The 24,017-nt window shown below is 30.6% G+C and overlaps 6 protein-coding genes and 1 long non-coding RNA gene across 9 annotated transcripts; 4 read left to right on the forward strand and 3 right to left on the reverse strand.

The window, feature by feature from the left end:
• Positions 1-6,882: 6,882 nt before the first annotated feature.
• LOC128387983 (uncharacterized) lies at positions 6,883-11,196 on the reverse strand. 2 transcript variants are annotated; one of them, XR_008325202.1, is made up of 4 exons: positions 10,654-11,196; positions 10,226-10,550; positions 9,779-10,058; positions 6,883-8,418 (listed from the first exon to the last, which is right to left on the reverse strand). It is a non-coding gene; the product is annotated as an uncharacterized LOC128387983 (long non-coding RNA). The 2 variants fall into 2 exon arrangements; XR_008325201.1 differs by having other exon boundaries at positions 9,779-10,550.
• An 839-nt stretch (positions 11,197-12,035) lies between these two features.
• LOC128387981 (U1 small nuclear ribonucleoprotein A-like) lies at positions 12,036-13,837 on the forward strand. Its single transcript, XM_053347306.1, has 3 exons — positions 12,036-12,440; positions 12,643-12,815; positions 12,932-13,837. The coding sequence occupies exons 1-3, from the start codon at positions 12,371-12,373 to the stop codon at positions 13,346-13,348; spliced, it is 660 nt and encodes a 219-aa protein (XP_053203281.1). The 5' UTR covers positions 12,036-12,370; the 3' UTR covers positions 13,349-13,837.
• A 122-nt stretch (positions 13,838-13,959) lies between these two features.
• Positions 13,960-16,282, forward strand: LOC128387978 (MOB kinase activator 1B). 2 transcript variants are annotated; one of them, XM_053347304.1, is made up of 3 exons: positions 13,960-14,130; positions 14,904-15,298; positions 15,710-16,282. In XM_053347304.1, exons 1-3 carry the CDS (start codon positions 14,117-14,119, stop codon positions 15,973-15,975), a joined length of 675 nt encoding a protein of 224 aa, XP_053203279.1. In that variant the 5' UTR covers positions 13,960-14,116; the 3' UTR covers positions 15,976-16,282. The 2 variants fall into 2 exon arrangements, with proteins under 2 accessions (XP_053203279.1, XP_053203278.1); XM_053347303.1 differs by lacking the exon at positions 13,960-14,130 and having other exon boundaries at positions 14,472-15,298.
• On the reverse strand, positions 16,211-17,400 carry LOC128387979 (protein canopy homolog 4-like). The gene is made up of 2 exons (XM_053347305.1): positions 16,999-17,400; positions 16,211-16,892 (listed from the first exon to the last, which is right to left on the reverse strand). Exons 1-2 carry the CDS (start codon positions 17,129-17,131, stop codon positions 16,354-16,356), a joined length of 672 nt encoding a protein of 223 aa, XP_053203280.1. The 5' UTR covers positions 17,132-17,400; the 3' UTR covers positions 16,211-16,353.
• A 314-nt stretch (positions 17,401-17,714) lies between these two features.
• LOC128387974 (protein lin-9 homolog) lies at positions 17,715-19,695 on the forward strand. The gene is made up of 2 exons (XM_053347299.1): positions 17,715-17,914; positions 18,034-19,695. The coding sequence occupies exon 2, from the start codon at positions 18,051-18,053 to the stop codon at positions 19,443-19,445; it is 1,395 nt and encodes a 464-aa protein (XP_053203274.1). The 5' UTR covers positions 17,715-17,914; positions 18,034-18,050; the 3' UTR covers positions 19,446-19,695.
• Positions 19,696-19,840: 145 nt separating this feature from the next.
• On the forward strand, positions 19,841-23,096 carry LOC128387977 (protein odd-skipped-related 1-like). Its single transcript, XM_053347302.1, has 2 exons — positions 19,841-22,022; positions 22,956-23,096. The coding sequence occupies exons 1-2, from the start codon at positions 21,349-21,351 to the stop codon at positions 23,068-23,070; spliced, it is 789 nt and encodes a 262-aa protein (XP_053203277.1). The 5' UTR covers positions 19,841-21,348; the 3' UTR covers positions 23,071-23,096.
• Positions 23,084-23,991, reverse strand: LOC128387982 (39S ribosomal protein L42, mitochondrial-like). The gene is made up of 4 exons (XM_053347307.1): positions 23,824-23,991; positions 23,630-23,705; positions 23,380-23,546; positions 23,084-23,301 (listed from the first exon to the last, which is right to left on the reverse strand). Exons 1-4 carry the CDS (start codon positions 23,922-23,924, stop codon positions 23,232-23,234), a joined length of 414 nt encoding a protein of 137 aa, XP_053203282.1. The 5' UTR covers positions 23,925-23,991; the 3' UTR covers positions 23,084-23,231.
• Positions 23,992-24,017: the final 26 nt, after the last annotated feature.

The following is a 24,017-nucleotide window of genomic DNA, read 5'->3' on the forward strand; positions in this document are numbered from 1 at the left end:
GAATCGGTTTATACACTTGAAATTTTGTGTTTTTTCTCGGTCCAATCAAAATTGATCAAAATTTGTCATCATTATCATCATCACTTTGCCTACGGGTTTGTGGCTGGTGTGACTTTCGATAACAATAAGTGGCCTCAAAACGGATTTTTTGTCATGACCACTCGATTCGAGGATCACAAGTTTATCCTCGATCTCGAGGTTAATCATCTAGACTTAATTGTCGAGGGTTAAAAATTGTAACAGGCAATTTATACGTTTGATTTGATATTTGATTCCATGATGGGTTATATCATAATCATCATCAATCTAATTGTTACCATTTTTTCGTGTTGATTGTATTATTATAATCATTAATTTTTCCTTCACTTTGATTTATACAACAATTAACGTGTCACTTTAATTTGCCTTTGATTGTCTATGTGTTTAAGATTGTTACAATTGTCTAGATGAGGCTCAATCTAAATTGAGTTTTCCTTTGGAGCGTTAATTGTTAACAATTAATTATATCACATACCATGTTAATTAACTTGACATTAATGACTTGATAATCATTTCATCAAAATGTAATTACATTTTGATATTTCATTATAATTGTATCATTATTATGATTATAGTTTCATCATCATCATGGTTACAGTTAGTTAATTGTTAATCTCTCTTACATATAATGATTAGCCTAATGGTAAACGTTAATTGTATTCAATTTGATTGTTTTCCCCCTCAAACATAATACTAAGGATCAAATGATCAAATTGTAAATCATTAAAATCCAACAATAAAAAATTTCCAACTATTAATGATTAGTGATCAAAACTATTTCCATACTTAATCCTATTTCAAAGAGATTAAGGTTAATCATGTTAATCAGTTTAACCCAATCATGTAAATAAAAAAACAAGCAAATCTTAATCATAATTATTATTTGAGATTAACTTGATTATGATAATTATCATTGTTACTCAGGGAATACAATAAAATATTAGGAAACAATTGTAATCAATGTTAAAACCACCATCCAAGAATAAATCAAATGACAATCAGTTAATCATGATCATTATCATGTTAATATAAAGTCCCCTGTGATTGAAAACAATGGTTAGTTTATCAGAGGAGCCAAAAAAACTTCATTTTTCATCATCATGATGAGAGAGGAGAGGAAGACAAAAAAAGAGGAACAGGAAGATAAATGAAAAGTGGTGACATTTTTTTTCCTTTGATCATTTTAATCCTCATCACTTCATCTCGATTAGAGGATGAACATGATCGGTAAGTGATACAGATGATGAAGAAGAAGAAAAAAGTTTCGAAAAAAAGAAGAAGATAAAATAAAGAGTTACTCTCTCTCTCTCTCGAATCCCCACCCTACTCATCTTCACCCTTTGATGATGAAAAAAAGCATTTTAAAAAAGTATCATCACTTTCACCCGACGGATGAGGATGAGGATGAGGAAGATAATGTTGGACGCACTGGTTATGCTCCATTAGCCAACGACATGATGATGACTTCACGTCATCAGCATCATCATCTTTTAGGATAATGGTTTTAGAGAGATGATGAGGATCAGGATCAACCCTTTTTTCATCCTCATCCTCATCCAATGTTATGTTTAAATGTTTTAAAATCATCGTAACCTTATTTTAACACAGTAGTAGACTATTTATCCTCATCTTGATCATCATTTTCATCCCAAGCTATTAACTTAAATGTTTACTAGTGTTTCCTTTGAAATCCATTTTATCCCATTCCAATTATAATGATGATGATTGTTATTGTTATCATTATTATTCAAACATAATCAACAGACAATCAACACCATAATCATCATCTTTCCTTTCACATTATTATTATTCATCCTCATCCTCATCATCTTCAACCTTCTTCCACTCCATTGATTTTCTCTTGTCTTGTTTTTTTCTTTCATTTCTCCAAAGATGATGAACATTTTTTGTCATCATCATCATCATCCTCAACCCTTTGCATCTTTGTTCATGACAACAACATGATCATCATCATCATCATCATCTTGTTGTTGTTGTTGATGCTGATGGAGATGATAAAAGCTACTTAAGATGATGATGATTGTCTTGATACTATTGTTTCTTGATGACTGATTCCGTTTACTGATTGTTTGAATTTTTGGTAAATATCAACAATTTCAATTTGATTGTTGAAACTTTTCATCTTTGAATACATAAGAGGAAATAAATTCACAACAATTGAATTGATTGTTGTGAATGGGACAAAGTTAATAGTAAATTTTTGCTTCTTCATTTGATTTGTGTGTTGCTGATGATTAAGAAAACAATATAACTCAATGTTTATACATTCATTTTCCTTCATTATCATTCATTTCTATCATTTAATAACAATACAATCAGTTGATTATCATCATCATGATAATGGTTTTTAATGTTAATCAATGATTATTGTGTCATCTCATTTTTTTTTGCTTCATCTTGAATACTATTAAATTATCATCTAATTTGATTGTAAATAATGATGGTTATTATATTGATAGTTTTCTTGTTATACTGATTAATTTAATTATGATCATTTTCAATGGATAAATAAAATGATTATCATAAGGTGATAAAGATTATCCTTGTTATCATTTGGTTAACCTTTAGTGGTCAATGGTCAAGTAAACATTGAATTGAATAGATGTCATGATATTTAGATGAGTGTCTATTGTTATCGTTAATTTAATTATATCCCAATTAAGCCAATCCAAATATTATTGATTGTTTATCATCATCATTCAATGATTATCATTATTTTTCATTATTATGGTTATCAAAAGTTTCCAAATGTTAAATGAGTTAAATTGTTGTTTTGTTTAATTATTTTGTTGTTGTTGTCATTTCATTTACTTTGATTGTCATTGTCAATCTTAATTTATATTGATTGAGTTTTAAATCAATCATGATCAGTCAATTGATGGACTGAATCATCATCAGGTTTAGGACTGCAATTAATTGTCAAATAGTTAACAAGTAAATCAAAGTGTAAGTTGACATGTAAATGATAATTTGAAATCATGAATTGGAAATGAAGGAAAATGTAAGAGGAAGATGAAAAATAATGATGAAAACTCAGGAAGATAAATAAAAAAGGTGAACCTATGGTGAGTAACATGATGTTTCCTTGTAAGTATCATGATGGATGAAGATGAAGATGATCAGAATGATGATAAAAACTAATCCAAAATCAAAGCAAATTTCATCTTCCTCAGTAAATGTTCAACATACACTTTGATTGTTTCACCATTTTCATCAATCTTTGTCTTCCTCATCATCTGATCAGCAAAAACTTAACTTGAAACTGTCTCTCAGTTACATGTAACCATTAGAATCATGATAAGTTTAAGGAAAAAAGGAAATTAGAACAAAAAACAGAATTTTTTTCACTTCTCCCAAATAAGCATCATTTCCTTATCCTTTTCATCCTCTCCATTATGCCAACATCATCATCATTTTGTCAATCATCCTTCCAGGTTAAACTGTAGGTATCATCACCAGAATTGTTAATTTAAATTGTTACCAAATCAAGTTTACAGTTGAAATAAATTGAATGCGAATTTATCATCATGGAAGAAAAAGTTTTTTTTTTCTTTAAAAAAATTGAAAATTCGAAGTAAAAAAAAGTTGATACATTCGCTAGACAACAAGAAGATGATGACAGTTGATGATGAAAACGACAACCACAGAAGAAGAAGATGAAGAAGATGAAGAAAAAGATGATGAAGATGATGGTGATGAAGACAAAACTATCGATGATGAAAAGATTGGTTCAAGTGCTCGAAAGAAGATGATGAGCAAGATGAAACATTTTCTTGTTCTTTTCTCTCTCTTTTTGATGGTTATCATCATCTTCTTGATCCTCATCATTTTAATCCTCATCATCATCTCATCCATTGTCATCATCCAATGTAACATATGATTAGATTGCATTTTCATCTTAAATCATATTCATAGGCTACTATTATTATCCAAGCACTAGATTGTCAAGATGATGAAGGAAGAGAAAAAAAAAGTTCTAATGTATATTTTACCTACTTTAATGTATCATGATTATGATTAAGTTGATTGTGATCTTAATCTAACTACTTTTTTTTTACATTCGATGATCAATTTTGATTGTTGTTCAATTGATTCCCAGTTGATTGTTATGTTTTCCTTGAATCAATTGTTTTGCTTTTCCCGACAATTTCCAGGTCAATGGTTAATCGTAATTGTTTATCAATCGATGATCAATTTTGGAAAAAAATTTGGATCCTAATTGTTACAACAATTAATTATTACTGACAAAAATCACTTACAATTTATTAATAATTGCTTTAATTGTAAACAATTAGATTAATATGTTCAATTATCATTATGTGTCTTGTTGTTGTTGTTGTTATATTCATAATCATGTTTGAATTACTGTTTGTTTTTCATGATTAATTAGATTAACTTAATTTAATCAACCAGGATTTAAAAATAACAAACAATTTACCAATCAACTGTAACTGGTAATGACTTAATTTGATGTTAATTTTTTTTCTGCAAGTTATTAACGGTAGCAATTTACAATTTAATTAACTAAATTGTTTTCAATCATTTGAATTGAAAAGTTTCCAGTGAAAAACAAAATGATCACAACGAAATCAATTTAATATCAAGTTGATTAATTAAAATGAAATCTAATTGTTAACAGTAGTTAAAGTTTATCATAACCTTTACCCTTTTCCTATTAATCTAATTAACAAAGCTAATCAATCATAATCAACAACTTAACTAATTAACCAAATTACTGAGACTAAATTTGGGAAACTAAATTTCAACAACAATCAACAATCAAGAACAAATTAAAAAAATAATCTTTTAAAAACCTTTTGATTAACTTTGGTTCCAACAACAACAACAACGACAATTAAATAGCAAATTGAGAAATTATATTAAGATGATTAATTGTTACAATTAAACCCTAGAGGATTTTCACTGTGTTTATTTGTTGTTGTTACACTTTAATTGTAATTACTTTTCCTGTATTAATGTGTTGATACATAAATCATTAGTAACAATGATAAACAATAACGGTAACAATCAAAATCGATGATTAAATTTTTACCAAGGGAAACATTGAACAATCAAGTTGATTGTTAAGTGTCCGTCAAATCAAATAACAATCAATGTTTAACAGTTGATAATAATTGTTACAGACTTGATTGTGTAAGATAACAGGATGAATAAAAGAGGAAGAGAGAGAGAGAGAAACATTCGAGAAAAAAAAAGTTCTAAAGAAGTTAAATTCGAGAGTTCGAAACAATATCTAATATCATCTATACTATTAGAAAGGTAACCATGAAATTTGAGAGAAAAACTTTCCACTGATTAATCAACCGTTAATTTTAAATCACTTGGAAAGTGTTTAGATTTTAATTTCTCCCACTGATTATCCTCATCCCGACTCACTTGGTCTGTCAGGTCAAATTTAATCAACTCTTAAACATTTCGACTTGACCAATGGACAGAGACAAAAGGAAAAGGTCGTAGAGATGGAAAAATATGAAAAAAAAGAGAGAAGGAAAAAGTTTTCGATTTTTTCCCCTTCACATATTCGATAAGTTCTAAATTGCAATTCGATGGATTCTGATTCATCCAGTTCGTGGCAAAATGTTATTATATTGTTGATATTAAGTGTCAATGTTTCATGAAAACTAATCCATCATCAAGAGTAATAACAATTTGAGGTTAGTTTCCAATGGGAGTGTCAAGGTAATAATAATAATATCAACTGGGCAAGAATGTTATTAAATTGTTGTAAAGATGATGATGATTATGATTAGTTGATTGGTGATTGAAACAGTTGAACAATAATAATAATAATAATCAAATACATGTTCACTTTATATATATAATATGTTGGCATAAAAATAAGTAATAATAAATGTCCATGATGATGGTTATGTCCATTCAATCATCAAATTAAATTGTTGGACTCGAGGTGGACATTATTTTCTGTGTCATCACAATCAAATCCTTGATTGTGATCTTATCAAAACAACCACCTTATATTTGATTGTTAACTTGATTGTTGTTGATTGTTGAAACACTTCAACGTTTCTTATGTCAATACCAATGTGCTACCATTCAACTTCATCTCTGTGTCCAGTTTTTGGTCAATTTCAATTTCTTGCTTTTCTATCAAAATTGACCAATAACTTTTTTTTTTCATCTTCTGGACAAACAGTTATATCTATCAAAATATTAGCTTTTTATCATCATCATCATCATCATCTTCTTCATCATCTTCCTCATCCCTTTCATCATCCTCATCAATCAAGCATTTAAATGTTTATATTTTACACTTAATTGTGGTTTGATTGTTATCTATTATTTAATTTTACTTTATCAACTAATTAAAGCTGATTGTTAATTGTAGGATTATCATTGATTTAACCAAATTAACTTAACTGCTCATCTAATTTAATTGATTGCTATCATTTTTTTTTTGCTTCTTTGGTTGATTATGATTTAATCGTTTTTCTCAATCGGATTGATTTAATTCCTGTTGAAAAAGAAAAGTTAATCGTAGCAATTTAAAATTTTCATTTTCTCGCTATTTAAAGTAATCAAATAAATTCACTTGATAATCATTCGGCAGATTTTGTTTAATTGATTAAATCACATCATCAAATATTATATTTGCAATTAAAAGTTAATGATGATCAATTTTAATCAGGATAATAAAAAATAAAATATAATAATACTGATTGTAAACAATTAATCATTTAATGTGCTAATATTTAAAACTTTTGACATTTGTATGTTAAAAAGTATTACAATTAGCTAATTGATTAACTAAATAAAAGTTTGGTAAAATCAATTTCCTATTTTCAATCAATATGATTTAATAATAAAATAACAAAAGTCAAGTACAATTAAAATCATAATCCAAGATTAACTTTAGATTAACAATTGAAAGGGAAAAGTTTTAATTGTTTCAAGTAAAACGGAAAACACAATTAACTAATCATATGATATCATCATCTAATGGAGACAATAATGATAAATATAATACTTTTACTGACCAATGGTCAGTTATAAATAAATGATGACCAAATGTTAGGTTAGTGAAGGTCAGTTAAGGGTTAAGGTCAATCGGAAAGCCTTTTTGTCAAAATCTAATTTAACAGTTAATCCAATAGAGGAGGAGAATCGAGGTGGGGTGGGTTTAAGAGTAGAAGATGAAGAAGATAATTTTATCTTCAATTTCATCCTTTAAATGATAATGAAGATGATGGTTAACCACCATCACCATCACCATCACCTCTCTCACTCACTCTCTCTATCTCTCCTCCATTAATTGAGATTCACTGACTGACCAACAACAGTTATAAATCAAAATGACCACTATTAGTTATCCCTTAGTCCTTCAATCCTTAACTCCTCCCTTCCTTTACAATCCTCCATCTTCATCATTATCATCATCATCCTCCCACTCTCCATACTTTTATCATCCTTCATCATCAACCTTTTCTCCACCTCGTTATCAATATATATCAACTTTCAACTCTTTTTATCAAAGCCCAAAAAGGTCACCAAAAACTAACTGTTTATCCTCATCATCATTATCATCACTTTCCAAGTCAAACATTTTCACCTCATTATCATCATCATTATTTACAGATGATTGATGATCATCAGAGAGTCACTATCATCATTAAAGTCAAAGGTGTTCAATCCCAATTATCATCATCATCATCATCATCATCATGTAACATTAATCGTAAATATAAACAACAATTTGTTACGAAACAAAATTTACATTCTGAATCATCGGTTTACAGTTATATCATTTATCATCCTCATCCTCATCCTCATCAATATCATCTTGTCCATAATGATGATAAAAGGACATAGGAAAAAAGTGATAACGTTTTTTTTTGTCTCTTCCGCATCCCAATCATTTATCAATCTCACTTTCCACTTGCTTTAACTTCATCATCAAAATATGAATCAAAACTTTTCCCACTGCGGAACTTTTTTTTCAACAGTGGAAACTGTTTTTCCCACTCAGTTATCATTTCATTTCAAACAGATTGTTTATCATTTCTCATGGTGGGCAAATAAAAAAATCCACCATCAATTCATATTCATGGTGATAACATAATCATCCCAATTCATTCATTCATATAACCTTAATAGTTTCATTATTCAAGTTTCACTTTCATCGGGTCTCAATGGTTACCTTATTTTTTCATCCTTTTTTGCCTTCGGTATTTTGCTCTCTCTCTCTCTCATGATTAATTGATTGTTTCCAGTGTAATTAATATGAATTAATTACTTTCCATGGTGAAACGATTTATATATTTTATTGCTCAGCTTTTTTCCAACCATTCAGAAGTGTAAACAATTAGATGAATCAACGATCTGTAGTAATCACATAGAGAAAGAAAGAGAGAGAGAGAGAGAGAGAGAGAGTGTTAAATTACTTGTGAATCAATGGTTGACTAACAAGCTAACAATTAATAATTGGCTAATTAACAGATTGAATGGATGAATAAAATTGTTAAGAGTAATCAATAGAATCATCATCATGATAATAATCATTTGAATATAATGTTAACTGGCTAATGTCTGTTAAGAAGATGATAAAAGCCAATGTATTTGACCAAAAGTGACCAAGAAAAAAAGTCGACCTTTGATATTGTTGTTAACCTTTCATTTTCCCCCCTTTTTGATGTTATTGCTTGACCACATTGGAAACCCAGTGAACCAACAAAAGTCCACACAGTTATCATCCTCTCTCTCTCTCTCTCTCTCTCTCTCTCTCCTCCTCCTCCTCCTCCTTTCCACACCTCTTTTAATATATCACCTAATTTTCAGCTTAGTTTCCTTTCATAAGCTAAATGAGTTCAACCTTTTTTTCACACTTTGACTTTTGTACTCATATTTATTTCATTATCGACTCTCTCTCTCTCTCTCTCTCTCATTTATCTTCATATTCTCTTTCTTTTTTATCATCCTTCTCATTTTCCACTCTCACTCCGTCAATAATCATAATTGCAACCTTTTTTTTCTTCTCTTTTTTGATCTTCTTTTGATTTGCAGCACAAACTTGAAAAGAGCAAAACCTTAAACCTTTTGTGACATTCGCATCTTTTTATTTTCTTATTCTTTTACCAATTGACCTGAAGATGAAAAGGACACAGGTAAATGTATGTATATGTACAAACATACTGTGTATGTGTACACACTCACTCACAGGTTAGAGGTTTAAGGTCAAACAATAGGTAAGTTTAAGTCTTTTGAAAGTCGAGTTACTGAGACTAACTTGACGATGAATAGACTTATGGCCTGTGTTACTGTTCAACCTTGTTTTCTTTTCGACTTGGTGAGCCTTCTTCCTATCCAGAAAGAGAGAGAGAGAAACGAACACAAAAAAATAACCAGAGAAAAAAACTTAAGGCCACTTAGAAGTCAAACCTTATTCAATAATATCATTATTTCTCTCTCTCTCATCATTATCATCTTCTTCTTCCTCAATCTCGCATCCTTTTTTACTTCCATCTTCTTCTGAGTGACTTATGTGTGTGACTTTTAACGTTTATAATATCATTTGTTTGCTATTCCCTTATTAAACATTGGCTTATATTCATTTGTCGTCAACAATTTTTTTTCTTCTTCTACTCCTATTCAAAAGGTAAATTCACAAAGAGAATTCACAATTTTGTTTAGGATGAAAAAAGATGATGAAGAAGAAGACGAAGATGTGATAAAAGGTACGAACCGTGAAAGTGTTTTTCAATGTTTAAAGTGAAGATGATGATAAGAGTATAATGAGATGATGATGACCGAAAGCACCTCAGGAAGTGAATACACAGAGTCTGTTGTTTACGTCCCTGTTCAGGTTGTTATTTATCCTCCTTCTTATTGGATTCAATCGTCATCTGGCTTACTTTTCATTTGATTTTCTCTTCTTCTTTTTTTTCTACAAAACAAAAACAACTCACCGTTTACCCAAGTGGTGGTTAAGAATAAAAACCAAGATGGAGAGATGCAAGAGTAACCTTTTCGTTGGAATAGAAAGAGAAGAAAAGAGAAAATAAAAAAAAGAAATAGGTAAACTGGGAAAGAGATTCAGGTAAATAAAGTATTAACTGAACGTAGAAAAGAGAGAGAGAGAGAGAGAGCAGTAAAGTCTCTCCATCTTTAACCATTTTCGCATTTAACTGACTGTTCTTTTCTTCCAGGTAACCTGTACGTTTCCAATATCATCTCTTTTGGTAGTCACTGTAACTTTGATCTTCTCCACAAATAAATCGTTGACTCAGTTGAATAACATTCCAAGTGTATAGGTTTTCTGTTTATCAAACCTTATTACCTATACTCCATTTTTTACCACTTAGAGAACGAGAGAGTTGAGTAGAAAAAGGCTTTCTCATAATAACATTATCACTGTCATCATCATCATCATCATCATAATCTAATAGAGCATTTGATATTTTGTTATCCACACCATCCAATGAATCACTCTGTAATTAATAATAAAGTGTTTCTATCTGAAAGAAAAGAGAAAGAAAAAAAAGATTAAAGGTTAAAATTGGATAACAATGAAAAAAAAGGTGAGATTAATTTTAACATGAAACTAATTATATAACTCACATTGTATTTCCTCTGTTGTATCACTTTGGGGATGATTATTTGTTTGATTTAGATGATGATGTTGTTGTTGTTGTTGTTCTGGTGGTGGTGGAGTTGTTTGTGTTGACACTTTGTTAGATGATTGGTTAGTTTAACAGAAGAAAAATTGATCATCAGGATGATCAAGTATAAAAACGGAAGAGGAAAGATGATAATGGTAACTTGTCGCCTTCCTCTGTAATCTGAGATTTTTAGATTATTTTTTTTGCTGCTTCTTTTTGTATCTTGTTTTACTCATTAGTTAATCTTGTTCTTGATCACCATTACTATCATCACCTTTAGTCATTGACATTGACACCAAACAGCAAAAGGAGACCTTCTTATAGATATAATCTGTGGTGGTGGTGATGATGATGTGTCTTTGTAATGTATTATTTACTATTGTCCTCCATTAGTATCAATATTCACAAGTTGATCTCTCTTTGATTATATTGGATAGATAAGCAGTTAATTTGAATGTGAATACCCACAGATTTTGGTTGTAGTGTCAGAGAAGTTATCACATTATATTTTTCTCTGTTTTTTTTTGTTCTCTTCCATTTTTCTTTCCATTGATCTTCATCGTCTTCTCTTTTTTTTCCTTCTTCTTCTTTCTCGGCACTATTTCATCTTGATCCGTGTTCGTTTCTGATGTTGGCTCCTTTTCTTTTTACATCTTGTATCTGTTTAGTTTAATCTGTTGTGTTACTTTTTGTGTTGTTGTAAAAAGTAAATAATTCAATCTGTTATACAGCAATCACATTGTTACTCTGTTAGAACTGTTTAAGGTTAATTGTAACAACAGAACTGTATTATTATCACTATTATCAATGTCATCAGGCTCATCATGTCATTTAGATGATGGATCATTATTGTTATCAAACAGTAGTAAAGTTTAGTAGTAGTCATCTAGTCATCACGGATCATCACCATCATCATCACCTTTTACCATAATCAGCCTCCAACAGATACTATTAAAAATAAAATATTAGATAAATACAACAATTAAAACTTACAATTAGTATTTTATAGAAACAAGAAAAAAAATTAACAAAATAGGATTGAAATCCAAGCTTTTTTCCTTCATTTCTAACGTCCAAACAGAATTCAATCTCCATGAATACAAACAAGCGACATTCAGAATTTCCTTAACCTTCGACCTTAATTCACCTTAAAAAAAAAGATTCCAAACAACGAAACAATTAACAATCAATTTAACTGATTAATCAAAGAGAAAATGAAATTTGGAAAAATCGAATATGTCTAATGCCATCTAGTGTTTCTCCAAACAACTAATGGAAAATTTCGTGTGAAGGAAGAGCCTCCATCTCTTGAGAACTTTTAAAACTATCAAGACCCAATGAATCAAATTCTTTGTTAAATTAATTCTAATTCTTTGGAGAATTAAAGATTTGAATTTAATTCGGTGAATTATCTGCGGAATTTATGGTGAAAACTTGACGGTGACGGCGAAAAGCAAAAACGAATCGTGAGGGTCGAGAATTGTTTTCTTTTGGATCGGATTTGGATCGATACTTTGAAAAAGATACTCTGGTTTCTATGGTAAAAAATAAAAGACCGGGTTGTTGGTTCCAATGTTTTGTTTGATTGTCAAATTTATTTTTATTAATTAACTTTTAATTGTCGAATATTTTGTATTCAATTTACTGGTGGAAAGTTTAACGTTGATCTCACAATCATGTCTGCTGATATCAAACCGAATCATACGATTTATGTTAATAATCTTAATGATAAAATCAAGAAAGAAGGTAAGGTTTTCTTTTTTTTTCTCTTCCATGTTTTTTTTATTCTCTTTCAATTGAATGATTTTTGTTATTCTATTGCTTTTTTTCCTTTATCACTTATGTTTTGGTTAATGAACTCTAATTGTTTATTTTTCTAATGTCTTCTATTTTTGTCTTCTTTTTCTCTACCTCTTTCTACCATTTTTATCTCTTGACTTGTTTACAGCGTTGAAGAAATCCTTACAAGCGGTTTTCTCACAATTTGGACAAATTTTAGATATTGTGGCGAGCAAAAATCTCAAAATGAGAGGACAAGCTTTTATAATCTTTAAGGAAACTACTTCTGCTGCTTCAGCAATGAGATCAATGCAAGGTTTTCCATTCTATGATAAACCAATGGTAATAATTGGAACTTTTTTTTCATTACAAACAATTGGGATTTCTCCTTTTAATACTATTCTTTTGTCTTCCCTTTTCTTCATATTTTCCGTTCTTCTTTTCTCCTCTTATTTCAGAGAATACAATATGCTAAATCAGACTCAGATGTAATTGCTAAAATGAAGGGAACTTATGTTGAAAGACCAAAATATTCTAAACCAGATGAACCAAAACGCCGTAAAAAGGAAAAAAGAATTGGAATCAGTGTACCTGGTCAAACAGTTGGTGGAATTCCTCATTCAGCATTAGTCGAACAACCTCCAAACAATATTCTATTCATTACCAATCTTCCCGAAGAGACAAATGAAATGATGCTCACAGTTCTTTTCAATCAATTTCCTGGTTTTAAAGAAGTTCGATTAGTTCCAGGTCGCCATGATATCGCTTTCGTAGAATTTGAAAATGAATTTCAATCTGGTGCGGCTAAAGATAATTTACAAGGGTTCAAAATTGCCCCAACCAACCCGATTAAGATCACTTTTGCCAAAAAATGAAAGATACCAACTCCAAAAGAGACCAGAAATTACACCATAAACCACATCTCACAAAAGGAAAGGAAGAGAGAAAAAAAAACCTCAACGAAATATCCAATTTTTACATATGAAATTATCCATAAACAAAAATATTATAAATCTTTCTCTCTAAACAACCATCATAATTGACCAACTTTCCCAATGTGTTAATTATCTCACTTTAACTAACAATCCCATTAACATTAACACACACCAAAGTTACAACTAAAAATGGGAACCATCAAGAAATCACCAAACTTCAAATTTGATGGTAAACAAAAAAAAACCGAGAGACTAAAAAAAGAAGATCAACTTAAACAAGAAAGAAAGTGAATAAACCTTTAAATAGATTTATTCCTGTGTATTGGTGTGTTCCCTATGTGTATCTAAACCCTCACATAGAAGAAACAAAAACAAAACAATTAAATTAATTACCCTAAATAAAAACAAAAACGTAAACAATTAACCAAAGTGATTGAATTATCCATTCACATGTAACGATAACGATATTATCTGGATATCAATTGGATCCTTTTCTAAAAAAATCTGTAACCGAAACATCAGTTGGTTGTTGTTGTTTTGTTTTCCTTTTTGTTGACAATTTGATTTTATTTTTTTCTTTTCTTTTTATTATGGTAACAATTAATTACAATTAAAGGTTTACTCATCATCACACTCAATAGATCAACACTCACCTCTAATCATCTACCAATCAAAGACTGATCATTGTAATTGCGAAAAGGCAACGGAATGAGCTTCTTATTGTAAGTAAATTGTGTTTATCTTTCAATTTCTTAATTGTTCATTATTTTATCAGGTCTCAGAGCTCTTAAGATATTATCATGATTAGTGTTTTATATTATTAATACTTTTATAATTTTCTACTCTTTCTCTCCACCTTCTATGTTTTTCTTTCATTTTCTCAACCTTTTTCTTCTCTCTCTCTCTCTCTCTCAATTCTCTCTCATTTTCTATTCCTCTTCCTTTTCTCTTTCTGTTCCCCTGTCTCTCATTCAGTTCCTTTCATTATTCAGCTCTCTCTTTTTTTTTATAATTCTCTTCCTCTCTTCTTCTTTTTCTTCTCTCTCCTTCTCTTTCAGTTTACAATCATCATGTCGCTCTGTCTCTCTCACTCTCTTTCATTTTCTCCCTTCCTCATTTTCTTCTCTCTCTTATCTTTCATACTCGCCCACTCACTCAAACAACTTTTTGCTTTCATTTTTCATGATACTCATTATCGTCAAGATCATTCTCATCTGATTCCAATCACCAAGTTTGTTTCCCTCATCATTGTGATATGAGTATAATGTGAGATTCAATTTATTGTGAATCATATTCCTGTTACAATTGTAGTTGCATTTAATTAGTTTTGTTTTGTTTTTATTTGTGCTCCAAAAACAAAAGTGTATCAAACAATCAACCAACAGAAAAAGTCTTAGCGGAAACTAAAGTTGTTTATGACAATCACTATTATGCCATTATCACAGCATTTAAATGATTTTAGTGATAAATTTTTCAATTTTCTCGTCTTTTCCAGTGGAAGTCGTTCAAATAAAACGTTTCGTCCAAAAAAGACGATACCTGAAGGAACCCATCAATATGATCTAATGAAACACGCTGCGGCCACTTTAGGCTCAGGGAATTTACGATTAGCTGTGATGCTACCGGAAGGAGAAGATCTAAATGAATGGATTGCCGTTAATATCGTTGACTTTTTCAATCAAATCAATATGCTTTATGGAACAATCACCGAATTCTGTACGGAAGAACGTTGTCCCGTCATGTCAGCTGGACCTAAATACGAATACCATTGGGCCGATGGTCAAACAGTTAAAAAGCCGATCAAATGTTCGGCACCCAAATACATTGATTACCTAATGACTTGGGTCCAAGATCAATTAGATGATGAATCACTTTTTCCCTCTAAAATAGGTAAACAATTAAACTCTCTTCAATCATGATAACATATTAACACCAATCCAAATAACAATAACATTTAAATTGTGTAATCTACTTACATAAAAAAAAACCTAATCATCATCACCTTCATAATAATAATAATCTCAATTGTTAGAAATTAATAATTTCTTGAACATTTGTTGTTTCCAAGGCCATTCCGTTGATTTTTCAACCATTTAACCATCAACATGTTTCTAACAAGTACTTGAATTGATTACAAAATATGATTATGGTTAACTGAATCTCATGTAAATTCATCATCTTTTTGTCAATTTCCTTTTTCTGTTCACATTTTCACCTAACATTTTATATACTTAATCATTTGATTACTTTTCTCTTGGATCAATATTATCATCTTTTCTCTCTCTCTCTCTCTTTCCTTAGGTGTGCCGTTTCCTAAAATCTTTTTATCCTCAGCAAAGACCATATTGAAACGCCTGTTCCGTGTTTATGCTCATATTTATCATCAGCATTTTGAAGAGGTGTTCAGATTAGGAGAGGAGGCTCATCTCAACACAAGCTTCAAGCATTTCATTTTCTTTGTCCAAGAGTTTAATCTGATTGAGAAAAGAGAATTAGCTCCATTACAAGAGTTAATTGACACTCTCTCCTCCAAAGACAGTCAACATAAACACCATCATTCAAAATAGTAACAACAATAATAATATGTGATATATTATTATTTTTCTCTCCATCCTTTGCATCCACTTTCACGTTCTACAAAACAAACAATTACTATTAAATCTTATAAATATATATATGAAACAGAGACAAACAAATAAACAACTAAAAAAAAAAGTTCTATATGTATGGAAGAAACTGTGATCCATTTTGATCCATTTTGGTTTCCGAAATGTCGACGTTAAATTATTTGTGCTTGATAAATTGTCAATTTATAAAATTCATGTTGTATTGGTCCATGAAAAGTTATTAAAAACAAAAAGTTATATTATATGATTGATGAAAAAAGGATTGAATCTTGAATCGTAACTCGGATTTGTCTTGATTGTTACTCTTGATAACAAATATCACAATTCCTGTTTTGGTGAATCTGATAATCTTTCTTGTTTAGGTGATTCAGTTTCTTTCCCTTCAAATATACAAGAGGAATCACCTTTTCGCAAAGCTCGATCGATACATAAAAATTTCTGTAAAGATTCATCCTGATGATTCCAATACCAATTTTCAACATCATCTTCATGTCGTTCCAATAGTAGTTCACATTGTGTCTTTAAATTTGTTACTTCGGCTGAAGGTTTATCCCAAAGTTCAAATGGGATTCCCAAGTCAACTTTAACTCCTTTATCAACTAATCCATGGAGAGTTTGAAAAGTTTGCGACATTCCCTTGGCAAATCTGGTTGAATCTTTTCTCTCCTTGTGAATATTATATTCTAAAAGTCTTTCACAAATTCCATCCAATGATTCAACTAACCTTAACTCTGACTGTTGATACTTTTTCCTCTTCTTTTGTTTACTGTCAAGAGAATATCCAACTTCAATGACATCATGAGATTTACCAGTTTCTTTTAACCTTTCCTCCAATTCAAGAACAAAATATTTACACGCTAAATATGAATAAAAGCAAAAAAGATTAACCAATTACTCTCAAGTAAATAACATTTAAAGTGAAAAAGAAAAACAAAATCAACAACTTTCAATCAAAGAATTTACCTTCACATTGACTTGCATATTTGACTCCATGTTCCTCTTCCAGTTCACCTTCAAGACACACAAAACCAAAAAAGTCAAGGATCAGAAGACCAACCAGGTAGACACTTAAAAGGTTTCCAACAATCGATCTCATTATCTAAATCATATAAATCAAATGAAATGTGAAAAAAAACATAAGACAGGTAAGTAAATGACAATCGCTGATTATGTCACTTTTTTCACCGGAAAAAAAAACAATCAACCGCAATTCCAAATCAATGGCAATCCATTAAAACCTTCTAATTAATTCCATCAATCTGTATTTAAGCCAAATAGCTTAGTAAAACAATCAAAAGATAAAACTAAATGAAGGAAACAATTAATTAATTATCACAATCAGATAGCAAACATACAAATCCAAATGGAAGATTAAACAAAAAACGAAAAGTAGAAGAAAAGTAACACCAGATGGAGACACTTTCACTTTCTTTTTTTCTAATTGTAAATGAAAAGAATTAATTATTTTTTTCCCCTTTTCAAGAGAGAAAATAATTAGAAAATTGGTAAAATAATAGAAAAGCTAATTAATTATCAATAATTAAAAAGAATAATCATTTAATCAGTCAATTGGAAAAGAAAATCAATTTTCATATTTGGCGCTTCACCTTTTAGAATATCGGTTATGTATCGAGTTGAGATTCGATACTTTGTACGCCCAAAGGTTCTTTGTGAGGAATCGGATCCATGGCACTCATTTTCTGCCTCCGTTTTTGATTTCACTTTTTTGTTTATTAACACAATTTGATTAATTAATTATTTTTCACCTCATTAACTTGTCCTGTTAATTATTAATTGTTCATCTACAATTTCCTTTGAACCTCTTGTTTTATTTTATTCTAAGTGTTACCTACCTTTTTCTTACCTTTATCTTTCTAAGGTGTCGTACAGTTTTTCTTTTCTCCTCTCATTTTTTTTCTTCTTCTTCTTCTTCTCCCTTATACTTAACCACCATTGACAAAATTTACATAAATATTTTTTTCTTTTCACTTTAACCAGTGATCATCTCTTTCATCATGAATACTAAAAAGAAAAAAGCTCAAGAGATTGGTATTCGATTGCGAACTTTGCTTAAATTACCTAAAGCACACAAATGGGTTTGCTATGAATGTTTTTATGGTAACATTGATCAACCTCTTTTCCTTGGTAAAAATGATTTTCAAATTTGTCTAGAGGAAACGTTTCCCCACTTAAAGACTCGTTCTCTTAAACGAGCAGAATGGGGTAAAATCCGTCGTATGATGGGTAAACCTAGACGATGTTCAGAATCTTTTTTCGCTGAGGAAAGAAATGCTCTTAATATGAAAAGGAAAAAAATTCGTATCCTTCAATCACAAAAAGTTGTCGATATTGAACAATTTCGTGATCTACCTGAAAATATCCCGTTAAGTTTGGTAATAGGAGCAAAGGTAACAGCCATTTTAAGGAAACCTCAAGAAGGACTTTTTATGGGAACAATTGATGCAGTTGACATGACCAATGGAATGTACAGAATAACATTTGATCGACATGGTATTGGTACTCATTCAGTTCCAGATTATGAGGTTATTAGTAATGATCCTCCAACTCACATTGCCCTATCATCATTCCAATCTAAAGTGCGGCCACGATTACCTATGTTTGCATCATCTAGATTTTTACAAATTTTGGGCAATCAAGTTGCTCAAGCTCTAAATGATCGGGATCCACTCTTAAGTAGCCCCATATCTCCAAGTCAAATCAAACAAGAGCCACATTATTCATCTAATGCCAACAACTACGAAGACGAAGGAACTCTTGGTGGCTTTCCAATTAAATTTCTCGCTCTCTTAGTTAGATTAACAAAAATATTGAACATCAAGAAGAGGACAATTTTTGAATTGAAAGCTATGAACACCGAGGCGGAAAAGATGAGATCCCTTCAGGAGCCAATAACTCGCGGTTTTAAAAAGCAATATGCATCTCTAATATTAACATTAGAAAAGCTAAACAATTCTCTTGACGAGCATCTGAAAGCAGTTCAATCATTTACAGCTGAACTTTTTAGATCTCAAAATTTACCTTCAGTAGCTGAGCCTAATAGCACCAAGGAGAAACATCTTCGCCTCGCCAAGGAAATAATGACCAAAACTTTACCTTCTGTTGATGTGAAATCTGAATCATCTGTGAATCTCATCACTGAACTTTTAGGTTTAATGTTACAACTTAAAAGTTTTGCTGAGATAGAAGTTGGTTCACAAGAGTTACAATCTCTTGAAAACAGTTTAAAAGATTGTAAAAAGCTGATCAGTCCAAGTAATCAAAGCCATTTCGATAGCCAAGTGCAAGTGCCTATTGTCTTCATCCAGTCATCATTAAGCCATCTCGGAAATCTTGGTGCTTTTGCAGAATCAGCTATTATATGCAACAATAACAATAATCTTGTATCCTAACAAAATTACATGTTGTAAACAGAATGGCAACAATCAACAACAATCAACATACCAATATACACTGACATATACACAACCATAAACACACACATACATACAAACATCTTCAAAGCGAAAAAAACAAAAGATACAAATTGTCAACACCATCAAAAACAACAATCACACTTACACATATAAACATTACACCAATCAGCAAGAAAAGAAGAAACAAAAAAAAAGTTAATTAAATCAAATCTAATTCTCAAGAGAATACACAAAGTTGTATCATAATATTTTTCTTCCCCTTCTCTATCCAATCGGATAAGTTGAACAATTTTTACCATGTCATCGACATCAACAATTCTTAATATACAATAATCATGTTGAGTCCCAAGAATCATAAAAAAAAGGTAAAGGAGAACAAAGAGAGAGAGAAATTTTCTCCACTTGAATGTCTCTCTTATCTAATTGTCGTACATTTATATCAACAATTTACAAAGAAAAAGAAAACAAAAAATTGAACTCGCCCTTAATTCATGGAGGTCCAAAGAGGAGACTAAGGTGGGATCCATAAAAAAAGTTAACTGATAATCCATCGGTGGATAATAGATTAACGAGAAGTGACTTTTGTTGATCGGCCAATTAGTTGACAATCGATTTCACAACAAACATCAATTGGTTAGTTGACAATTTAACCTCCCACTGTTTGGGTTAACCAATATATTAGAGAAAAAGGAAAAACTAAATCTCGAATCAATTACCTTTGCTACTATCTGACAATTTGAGTGATAAAACTTTTCTGTTTTATCAATAAAAAACCAAAGTTAACCAAGACTAAGAGATGATAAAATAAAAAGGATGGTCACCAAGATGAGAAAGACAAGGAAGATGATGATAATAATATCCTGCTGATGTTTATACTTGATGATTTGAATGAACTTTTACCAGATTAATATAAAATTAGCTTGTTAAACGATTGGGACGCTAATTGGCCAATAACAAGAACAAACAACTTACGGTGATTTACTAACAACGAGTGGGCCTTTTTTCTTGATGTTATGTGTAAACGAGATGATGATATTAATCTGATTCCAAGACCTCCCAAAGACATGAAGATGATTCGTCCTCATCTTTTTATCATCTTACCTTTAACTCTCATATCTTATTTTCATCTTAAAATCTTCTTCTTCTTCTGTCCTTTTTTATGATCTCTTTTTACAATCCTCTTTCTCTTCCTCTCCCTCATATCGTCATCTCTCTCTCTCTCTCTCTCATTCTCTCTAACGACATTTTATTTCACATAATGTTCACATTGTGACGGACAAGTTGACTCTTTGTCCGTCAATCAGTTAACGCAAAGTAAGGCTTGGCTTCAGCCGGCGGGCTTGAAATTATCACCATGATCGTGGTGGAGGAGGAGGAGGTAAAAGAGGAAAAGGAAAAGCAATAAGGTAAAGAGGTGGTCATTCAAGAAGTGATCAGTCAACAACGGTAACCAGTTAGTGCTTTTTTCTGTCACAATCTTCCTCCCTCTTCCTCTCTCTCTCTCTCTCTCTCTCTCTGCCCATCAAAACCACCAGCGGGCATTTACACCCTCAACTCTAGGATATATACTTTTTTCCCTCTCCGTTTACCTTTTACAACTTTGATCTCGATTCTTAAACTAGAATATTTTTTTTTCTCTCCTCGTTACTTTTTCCATTAGTTCGTAACTTTTTGTTCTTGTGGTTGTTAACAGTTGATTGTTGTTTTCCTCCGTTCACAAGTTAACAATATATTTTCCATTCTCTGTAATTGTAACAATAAGTTATAAAATAATTAAATCACTTATTAACTAATCATCTAAATTGTTGACACTCTTATTACAAGTTTCCAATTTTGTCTTTTTTTGTTTCTAATTTAATGATCAGGTAAATTATTAATCATGATCTCAGAATCATTTCAAAAATCATCTCATTCACCTCAACAATTAAATCAAGTTAATTCACCAGCGATTCCGGTGAATACATTTCCTTGGTTCTCAAGTTACTTTCAATATTATTTTTTCTGGCAACGTTTTAACAATTACAATCAATTAACATCAAGCGAATTACTTAATTTAGAATCAGCAACAAATCGTAAGAAATTTAATTTCTCAAAATTAGCTCAATCAGCATTGGAAAAAGATGGAGTCGAGGAAAATGTTAAATCGTCGACATCAGAATCCTCAGTGAAAACTGTTTCTTCATCATCTTCACCCTCGTCATCCTCTTCATCATCATGTTTATCATCACCTTCATCATCATCATCAACAAGTTCATCATTAAGAGATCCATTTATATCTTCAACAACATGTTCCTTGCCATCAATCAATCACAATAAACCAGCAACAACAATTAAATCAATCAACCGTCAATCCGAATCGTCCAATAGTTCAAACGGTAAAAAGTGTCGCTACAATAGGCCAAAACGGAGCTTCACATGTCGATTTTGTTCCCGACAATTTACTAAATCATATAACCTGATGATCCACGTTCGCACCCACACCAATGAGCGACCTTACAGTTGCGACACTTGTCACAAAGCCTTTCGGAGGCAAGATCACCTTCGAGATCATCGGTAGGTATCAACTCATTTTCCCGTTTCAATAACGATAATAATAACAATTAACTTGGTTGGTGGCAATTTACTATCAAGATAATAGTTAATTAACTCAAGTTATAGTAAATTGTGTTGACAGATCGTTAATTGGATTAGCAAAATTTTACCAAAATATGAACATAAATACTTATGATTTTTGTCTAGTTGATTTTGTTTCATTTTCACTGAGGAGCAATTAATCAAATATATAAATAATTTAAGACTAAATATCTTAATTAGTGACAGTTGAAATTCTTGTCACACCCACAAGTATTTTCCAATTAGATTTAATTAATGATGATAATAATCGCAACTATAATGATTAGACTAATTTCCTCGTTCTCTATGAGTTATTTAACTTTCCAATATGAGGTATTATTTATAAACTGGTTTAACATTCAGTTTTTGAGCAATTAAGAGTAGACAGTAATTAGAAGATCGTATTGATTAGAATTTGATTAAGTTGAAACCACAAAGATTTACTGATCAATCTGAAAATCGTATTACACCAATCGTGAAATCCAATGACACTTAAAACATAATTTCAATGTTAAATCATCAGATTGAGATTGGAACATAATTTCAAATAAATCAGTTAAATCTTTGATTAGTTATCTTAACCTGTCAAATTTTTCTCATAACTGGCCTGAGGTAAATTTGTTCATAATCAGTTAATTGAGTTATCAATTCCACTGTATAAGTTGAATGTGATTTTATCCGCAAATATCATGATAACAATTTACCACCAACTTTGATGAACATTAGGAAAACAATTTTCTCATCTTCTCATTTATAATCACCCAAAGAGTTGATTAAATGTTGCAATTATTTTCTTTTTCGCATCTTTGATCCAACTTGATGATTTTTCCTTTGATTGTTGATTATCTTAATTTCCTTCTTTCTAAATTACAGATACATCCATATGAAGGAAAAGCCTTTCAAATGTAATATTTGTGGAAAAGGATTTTGTCAAAATCGCATCTTAACTGCTCATCTTGCGACTCATTCACAATCAATTAGATTCTAAGCTCAACAATATGTCAGAACTTAAAGTTCATCTTCAATTAATGATTAAACTATTAACTTTTTTTCCTACAAATTGATACAACTTGATTTCTTTTATCATTTACAAATGTTAATCAAATTTTCACTCCATGTTTACAGTTGTAGTATTGGCAAGGATTTTGATTATATTCCCTCTCGGTCTTTATTGTCCCAAATTGTCTTTGACATTAATTTCCTTCGATTGAAGAATCTCCTGTAAAATTAAACAGATATAATTGGAAAATAAATTTTTGTTTCAAAGAGAATAAAAATTTAAGTCTAATTAACTAACCTGTGGCAACTTTGCTCTATCCAAAATCGTCTTGATTGATGAGTGATTCTGATTAACTCTTCTGCAGTCAAATCTTTTTTGAACATTAGATCGTTAGTATCTTCACGAAGTTCCAATTTCAAAACTGAATCTTCTTCCTTTAATTTGGTCTCAACTTTCGGTAAAGGCTGAAAAAATTAGAATAGAAAATCAAATTTAAAAATTAATAGAAAAATTGACCAGAAAAACAAAAGAGAACAATCAATCTTACCTTAGTATGTTCATAAGGAAAAGACTGCTCAGGATGGAGCATAACTATAGTCTGTCCATCATCTGTGAGAGAGATTCTAAAATCATCAAAAACAAAACGAAACAAACGATAATCAATTAATCAAAATCAATTCTAATCAGAAAAAAAAGTCAAAACAAACCAACAATCACAATAGATTGTGACATTATACTTACTGTATTTCACTTTGACTAAATGATTTAGCCGAAGAAGATGATAGCCGACCAGGTAAACATCTTAAATTAAATAATTGTGAACATGTAATTCTATTAAACATGATTAATTAAATTGATTAAATTCCATAAACAAACAAATGTGAAAACGTGAAGAAGAAAAAAAATCAAAACAAATGACCGATTAATCTTTTCTC

Source organism: Panonychus citri, unplaced genomic scaffold (genome assembly GCF_014898815.1).
Source record: "Panonychus citri isolate SS breed McGregor unplaced genomic scaffold, ASM1489881v1 Contig00095, whole genome shotgun sequence".
NCBI lineage: Eukaryota > Metazoa > Arthropoda > Arachnida > Trombidiformes > Tetranychidae > Panonychus > Panonychus citri.